The 8,446-nt window shown below is 30.8% G+C and overlaps 1 protein-coding gene across 1 annotated transcript; it reads right to left on the bottom strand.

Annotated features, from left to right (window-relative positions):
• Positions 1 to 4,581: 4,581 nt before the first annotated feature.
• LOC135961188 (uncharacterized) lies at positions 4,582 to 5,874 on the bottom strand. The gene has a single exon (XM_065512686.1). The coding sequence runs from the start codon at positions 5,872 to 5,874 to the stop codon at positions 4,582 to 4,584; it is 1,293 nt and encodes a 430-aa protein (XP_065368758.1).
• Between the last annotated feature and the right edge of the window lie 2,572 nt (positions 5,875 to 8,446).

The raw sequence follows: 8,446 nt of genomic DNA, 5'->3' as shown, positions 1-8,446 counted from the left end.
ACTTCCTGTGTTTTCTTCTCCAATGCAAGTTCTTGCTCCACCAACAAATTTCCGCTAATACAGCATCGGGAGACTTTTTTCCTCGATATCTGCAAAATTTTTGTTACCTCATTACCTCATTTCAAATGGCATTGCAATTTGGTGGTACTGTTCACCTTGTTCATCTGATTCGGTCACTAGTTGCTGACCGAAGTAGTCTAGATGATGATGTAGGTAATGAATTTTGAGCGACATATTAACGCCTATTTTAGAAAAAGCATTCATCATTGCGTTAACAGATCTCTGATAGCTGTCAGACCTATGTTTACCCAACAACCCGCCAATAACCTTTTTGATTGATTGCCAAGCACTCAATTCGTTTTTATTTAAAATATTATCAAATTCCTGATTTTTGACCAGAATGTCTGGACCATTCACAACACCTAAAGGAAGAAAAGTTATAAAAAAATATATATTTTAATCGAGAAAAATATACTTAGGCCCTAATTTTGTAAATCACATCACCAAAGTGATATTTATATGGAAAGCAAAAACAAAATTTCAAAAATTTTAAAAATTTGTTTTTGTTTTATGTACAAAATTTTCAAATTATGAAAGGCAAATCAACGCTTGAATTTTGTTGCGTTTGTTCTGTGAAGAATGTGTATATAAAACAAAAACAAATTTTTGAAATTTTTGTTTTTGCTCATATAAATATCACTTTGTGACGTGATTTACAAAAATAGGGCCTTATTTTAAATGTTTTACCTTCTTTTAATTTACTTTCAGTGAGTCGGGGGAAAATTTTTTGCTAAAGTAGTGTAAACTTCATCCCTCTTAACCACAGTTTTCAGAAAACTTTTGACTATACCGAGTTTTATATGTAATGGTGGTAATAAAACTTTGTCTTGAGGTACCAGGGGATCTTCAATGACGTTGGCATTCGCATGTTTGCTTAATTCCCTACACTTCCATTCATGATTTGCATATTGATCACCCTTATATCTGGAGTCCCAGTCACATAGAAAGCACATGTATTTAATGTATCCAGATTGCAATCCCCGAAGAATTGCTACCACCTTCAAGTCACAGCATATTTTCCATTGATGTTTATTGTAATCTACTTCTTGAAGAATAGTTTTTAATGAGTCATACGTCTCTTTCGTTTCTATACTATAGGCAATTGGTACCGATGGTTTTGAGTTTGTTTGATGGAGCAACACTGCTTTTAAACTGGTTTTGGAGCTATCAATAAAAAGTCTCCACTCAGCCGCATTGTAACCAATGTCCATTTGGCTCATTAGTTTGTCCACATCCTTGCAGTAAGCAGATGTTTGCTCGTTATTTGCAAAAAAAAAACATTCTTGCAGTGTTGCTTGGCGATGTCTGTAGGCTGATATTTTGGTTCCAGGGGCCAAGAGATTATTTGAATTTAAAAATCTAGCCAGTTCTTCGGACTTACGTTGTGAAAGTCCAAGCTTTGCAATAACGCAGTCTAGCTTGGTTTGTGTAATCAAAATGGGATCATTTGACATTGAGGGTTCTGGAGAAAATAAAGAAAAAGCTTCATTTAAAGCAGTTTGTATGGTAATCCCTGACGTCACGTCACACAGTGCTTTGTTTTCATATAGGCAATGGACAAAAATAGAAGGAGTTGTTGCAGACGAATAAAAATTAGTGGAATATTACCTTTTGGTAAGATTAAGAAAAAATATAATTCTTGAAAAAATCAGTGAAAGGACACGGGTACCTCCCATATATCCTGAACATATAATTTTTAATAAAATTCACAGTTATACTCCTAACATTTTAAAATTTGGTTATAGTCATTTTAATAAAGTTATTGTTGTTTGTGAACATTTTTATTACAATCGCAGCACATATTCGGGTGGCTGCCATACATCCTTTTCCTTAAAAAACTTATAAACCTGTATAAAATTATTAATTTTCAGAAATTATTGTTCTCTTATAATATTAGATGCAAATTTATGAAAATTTTATCGGAAGGATATTCATAATTCCAAGACATCAAGATTTCAATATCCTGTATAACATCTAATTTTTTTTTTAAAAAATTCGTAAAAATCGTTTCTTATTTTGGAACCAATTTGATTATAATCATTTTAGTAAAGTTATTGTTGTTTGTGAAAATATTTATTACAATCGCAGCAAGGATTCGGGTGGCTGCCATACATCCTTTTCCTTAAAAAACCTATGAACCTGAATAAAATTATTCATTTTCAGAAATTATTGTTCTCTTATAATATCAGATTAATTTAGTTATTAACATTTCAATTCTAGCAAGGATTTACATAACTGCCATATATCCTTTTTTAAAAAAAATACTGAAATATTTTATATATTTTCTAAATTCGGAAGGACGGATGGACGGACATTTTCAAATATTGATGGCCTTATGGTTCAGCTGTAATATTAGAAACTGGATGTTGGACTATACTTTAAGTGTTCCTAATATCAGCAGAAGCTCATATTAATATCTAAATCTAAGGATATGTAGGTTATATTAAATTATTGAGTTACTTACATTTACTGTAAAAATGTATTATTTATGGGTGCCATCAAAAACAATGTTTTTTTAAAGTTCTAGTCAAAACGGACAAATAATGATTTCACATTATAATAAATAAGAGATAGGCATTAGTAAAAATTAAAGAAAAATTAAAATGGATTAACACGTTTTTTTTCAAAATTAAATCCAACTTTGGAATTTTGTTTGATTTCAGCAAAAAAACATACAACATCAAGAACCAAATAAAGACCTATTAATACACTTTATGCCATTAAACTACTTTTGTTAAATAACGCAATATTTCTTAGTTATTTAAAAGAAAAAACTGGTATTATTTTTTAAAAACCCAAAAATCTGGAGCTATTTCCCAAAACCATCAAATTGAAAATTTACGAAATGGTAATTTATGCATTTAAACAAAAACAAAATTTTAATAGTTTTCATAAGAAAGGACAACTAATGATTACATTTTCTTATAGACAATACTTATGGCTATTCTATAGTAAAACATAATCAAAATAGATTAACACGTATTTTACTAATATTCCAACAAAATTTTAGAATTTCAGGCTTACAATAAAAAAAATGTTAATTATTAAAAATTGCGCAGATTAAACTGTTAAACATTTTTTGACAAAAACAGTAATTTTCCATAATTCCACATTCATATCCTTTCATTTGCAGCCAATCGCGGGTTTATATCTTTTAAAACGAACTTTTAACAATGATTTTAGTTAACCTTAAAAAAAAATATATTTTTTCTCCATAAAATTTATGTTGAAAATATACTAACTTTAGCGACCTCTAGTGACGACAAAAAAAAAAATATTTATAAAATAGTATTTTTTACATGAATGAGTTATTTAGTTGTCTATTGAAAAATATAAATTTCATTAACATCAAAGACATGATCTTGTTTTTGATTTTTGTCCATTGAACAAAGCACTGTGCGTCAGGGCTCAGAGGTTTTGGAACTGGAACATTTTCCGAGTGTTGTATTGGGATTTGAGCACTTAAAACACTTTTATATATTTTACTCCTCGTTTTTCTTCTGTTCATACCAGTTACGGAATTCACACATGCGTTGCAATTTGAAGTGTTATGCCCATTAGGATCTAACCAGATCATCGGCACACCAAACGGCAACTTTGTAATCCTTTTCCTCATCCAACTCATTAGATTAATATAACACTTTTTGCAAACAATCTTTGGAGCCCATGGCACATTTGATATAACTGGATGGTTGAAATATGTCTCATAAGCAGATATAAATTCTTCTGTAAACGAACCAGGTTTTAACATTTGTGGTGTGAAATGGCCACAAACGTAACAAAAATTGTTTATATTGCAAGACATTTCACAACTTTATTAAATTAAAAATATTTTTTTTAGTAATTAACTTTATTTAAAAACTTCTTTTCACTTTATTAACAAATAATGGTTCACAAATTCACAAAAAGTTGCACTATTATAGCAGGTAACTACGATTTGATTTCAAAAAATTAAAACATTTTTTGCACCATAACCGTTAAATTTAAATAAATTAAATTTACTACTCAATACTTTTACAGCAATATTCAACAATTCTCCAAAAATTGGTAATTGCGTATCTAAGTACCAAAAACTATTAAAATAAAAAAATAAATCTGCAAAAAGTGTTAAAATTAATGAATTTTATAGATAGTTATATAGTTTCCTATATACAGGCTTTCAAGGTCAGTGATTTGATGTAAATAAAAGATTATTTATATCATTTTCAATATAATCCGACGTTTCGTTGGTATTATTTCCAACTTCTTCAGGGATTGAATTTTATTTTAATCTGGTAACATTATAAATATACAAAAGGAAAATTCTGGTCAATAACAACAATAATTATAATCTACATATTCAACAAATTTACTTACATATAATCTTTTTTGTCAAGTTTACATCATTTATAAAATATATCACAGTTTTTTGTATAAGTGGACAACACAACACAAAACTTAAAAATATTAAAATAAATGTATGCAAAAATAAATAAAATATCACAGTAAATTTGTCTTATTCGATCACAGTTGTTGTTATTACTAAAATATTGCAATGGTGTAGATTGCATTTGTATTATCTTTATCCTCTTTTGTATTTATTGCACTTTCTGATTTTTGCTGTATTCTCAAGCTCTCCAACGTATATCTCTTATTTTCCCTTTTTTCCTTATCTAAAATCTTCACTCTTTCAAAGTTTGGTTTGTGTCCGTTTTCAATGCAGTGTTGTGATAGTGCAGTTGATTGTTTTTCTCTCTTTATGTCCGCCTTATGTTCATCTATTCTCACGCCTAAATTTCTCTTTGTTGTGCCAATGTACACTTTCCCACACACCTCACTGTCTCCGCCATCACATTCAATTTGATACACTACATCACCTTGTTCTCTGCACTCAATCTTCGTCTTTGTTTGTGTAAATAAGCTGTGTATTGTTCTGTTTGGTTTATGTGCAAATATTATTTGTTGGTCTTTTATCATCTCTCTCAATTTGTTGTTCTCAGTTAGTCTTGGGATAAAAGGTATACTGTAATATTTGGCGTTGCCAGATGTGTCCTCTTTGTCATTTTCCCGTGAAGAATTATCATTACTCCCATTTTTGACCTTAATTATCAGTTTATCCACTAGATCATTTGGAAAGTCATTTTTCTTCAGTATAATCTTAATTTTCGCCATATTTCCTATTTCAAATTGTCGGTCACTCATCTTCATAACTTTGTTAATTAGATTCATCGCTGTATTCATCTTTTGTCTCATGGGTTGTGTTGAGTGGAAATTCAATAATCGTCCAGATGCAATTGGTTTCATATACCAATCTGTTATTATCCTCTGGTTATTCCTATGTATTCTCATATCAAGGTATGGTATAGAGTTGTCCGTTTCTCTCTCCAGCGTAAATTTCAACTTGTTGTGATATGAGTTAAATGTCTTTAGTATCATGTCCTCATCCTCATATTTTATTATAGCAAATAAATCATCGACATATTTTGTGATGAGTTTTATTTTAATATTTTTCTCCTGTAGCTCCGCTAATGTTTGATCCAGTAGGCAGTCCAATATTATATCAGCAACTGTCGGTGATAAAGGGTTTCCCATTGGCATACCATATGTCTGGTGGTATAATTTGTCGTCATGTACAAAATAATTATTGTCATTCAAGCAGAATTGAAGTATCTTCAGAAATTGTGTTCTTGGTATTTTGGTGTGATTCTGTAGTGAACTCCATTTTGCCATAATATTGCTTATAGCTAGGTGTATAGGTATGTTTGTAAATAACGATACCACGTCCAAAGATATAAGGATCTCATCTTCGTCCAATGTAAGTGTATCCAGTTTCATCTTTAATTCCAGGGAGTTCCTTATATTATATTTTTCCTGTATAATATTCTTCAATATCTTCCCAATATGTTTCGATAATTCGTAACAGGGTACTCCTACCGATGATGATATTGGACGAAGTGGATTGTTTAGTTTATGGATTTTAGGAAGTCCATAAAGTCTGGGGGCCGTTGCTGCGTTTGATGTTAATACTCTCTTATCATAAATACTTATATATTCTTTCTTATATAGGTCCATAATAAGATTGTTGTTTGCCCTCTGTAATTTTTGTGTCGGGTCTATCAAAATTCGTTTGTATGTGTTTCTATCTTTCAATAACTCATCCATTCTCTCGTAGTAGTCCTTTTTGTACATTAAAACTGTCTTGTTTCCCTTGTCTGCTTTAGTTATGATTATCTTATCCTTATATCGTTTCAAGAATCTTCTTGTATCGTCATAAATGTTTAGTATGAATTTATCTTTGTCATTATTCTTCATTGTTCTTCGGTGCGTCATAATTCTGTTTGCTATCTTAGATCTGATGATATCCTTTTCTCTATCATCCGTGAGGGTTTGTACCCATTGTTCCAAATCTGCTATCAATCCGATCGTAGAAAAATTCCCGTTACTGATTGGTAAAGCAAATTTTGAACCTAGAGAAAGAATCCATTTGCTATCATCGGGAATATTTATTGTCGTATTATTAACAAACCATTCAGGGTTGAATGTTATGTTATATTCCTTAAATTTTCTCTTCTTCAAATTTTCAATCTTGGACAAATGTGATCCCTTATTCTCCATGGTGATATTTCTATATCTAGATTGTTGTCCCATCATAAAGGATTCGTATTCATTCCCACTTATGGATCGTGTAATTAGTCGTCTCATTTCAGCCATCTCCTTCTTCAAATCATTCAAATTGTAATTCGTTTCCCTAATTTCCAGACTCAGTATCTTCATGTGAAATTTATGTTCAACCTTATATAATTTCTGTGATATCCTCGTCGATGTGAATAACTGTCTTGTGATCTTCGTCGTGTTTATCAAATGTGTCGGTGTAAGACCCTTCTTCCTGCAGGTTAACAGATATTTAAGTCGTTCAGTTTGTTTTCCTAGCTTCTTCATACTCCTACAATATCTCTTAAGTAATAAGCAGGTGTCCACGTTGTACTTTTGCTTGATACGATTAAAAAAACTCATCTTATTGCTTGTTAAACAATCAAATTCGGCGGGCCCTCCGATTATTTTATATGTATAATTGTTAATCGACCTTTTCTTTAATTTTCATAGATAGTTATATAGTTTCCTATATACAGGCTTTCAAGGTCAGTGATTTGATGTAAATAAAAGATTTTAAGTATATTAGGACTAGAACATTCAACTAAATATTGACTTACTTCAATTGATTATTCATAAAATATATATGAAAAATGTTTACTCAAAAAAGCTGAACTTTAAAGGCGAATAACTTTAAAACACGAGCTAACTTTTAAAAACCCTTTGTGGGTTTTGGTATACTAATTATCTACTTTCATTTCCCGTTTGTCTCATTCGGGAAAGATTTTCTTGTTGCACAGTGTTATCTATTCAAATCGGACATTTTTCTGCAAAATGGCATTGATTTATTAGGGCATATTTTATTTATAATGCTTATTTTGTTATATTTAACTTCAAAACGCATATTTATATGCATATTTTCCATGTTTTTACTAAAACTCTAATTTTTTGTCGTCAATGGGTAACATACAGTCTGGACAAACATTTTTTTGTCGAATTTGTTATAGAAATAGCATTAAATGTTATCGAGTAACTCTTTCGACATCGAGAAACTGGAATAAGACGGTATCAACAATCAACAATTCATTTAATGTATCGAAAACATTCATATTTGTTTCATTGCAATTTTGATTTATAAAAGATTTCGTTAGCAAAAGATTTTGTAACTTCACATACACAGTTACCGCTCTTGACAGTCATTTCCCAGCAGATCTAGGAGACTGTCCTGAACTAGTGATTTTAGCTATCACTTATGGTGACAACTAGTTACATAACTAGCTGTGACTAGTTATTTTAACACGTGAATGTCCTAAGCAGAATTTAATTGACCCTTTTGGATTAGAGACAAATGCACTAGACAATTAACATTTAAAGTGACTACACTATAGATAACATAGATACACTTAAGTGACAATTGTCTTTATGCTAGAATACATGAGTTGTATAAAGTAACCAATTGACTTACAAATTACCCAAAATATATAAATTGGAACCAGCCAAGTGATCAGACGTTAGTGACAATTACTGTCTATAAGGGATGCATTTACCACTTGCTTAACTGCTGGGTTATGGGATGGAATTGAGGTTTGATGCCACTTTACAGCGCGATTCAAATAATGATGATTTTAAAAGGCAGGTCGCAATATAGAAGCTCTAATTTTGGAAATGTATGTAAATCCGCCCCCTAATCATTTAAAATCACATATCTTGGGTTATTTAATGAATGCAGAAAATATGTGACAATTATAATTTCCTTATAATCTTAAACCTTCGCCACTACAAAGTAACGTTAGCTGTAGTACTGCTCCGATTGGGT

This window comes from Calliphora vicina, chromosome 5 (genome assembly GCF_958450345.1).
Source record: "Calliphora vicina chromosome 5, idCalVici1.1, whole genome shotgun sequence".
NCBI classification, from domain to species: Eukaryota; Metazoa; Arthropoda; class Insecta; order Diptera; family Calliphoridae; genus Calliphora; species Calliphora vicina.
This window is presented reverse-complemented; position numbering and strand designations above follow the sequence as displayed.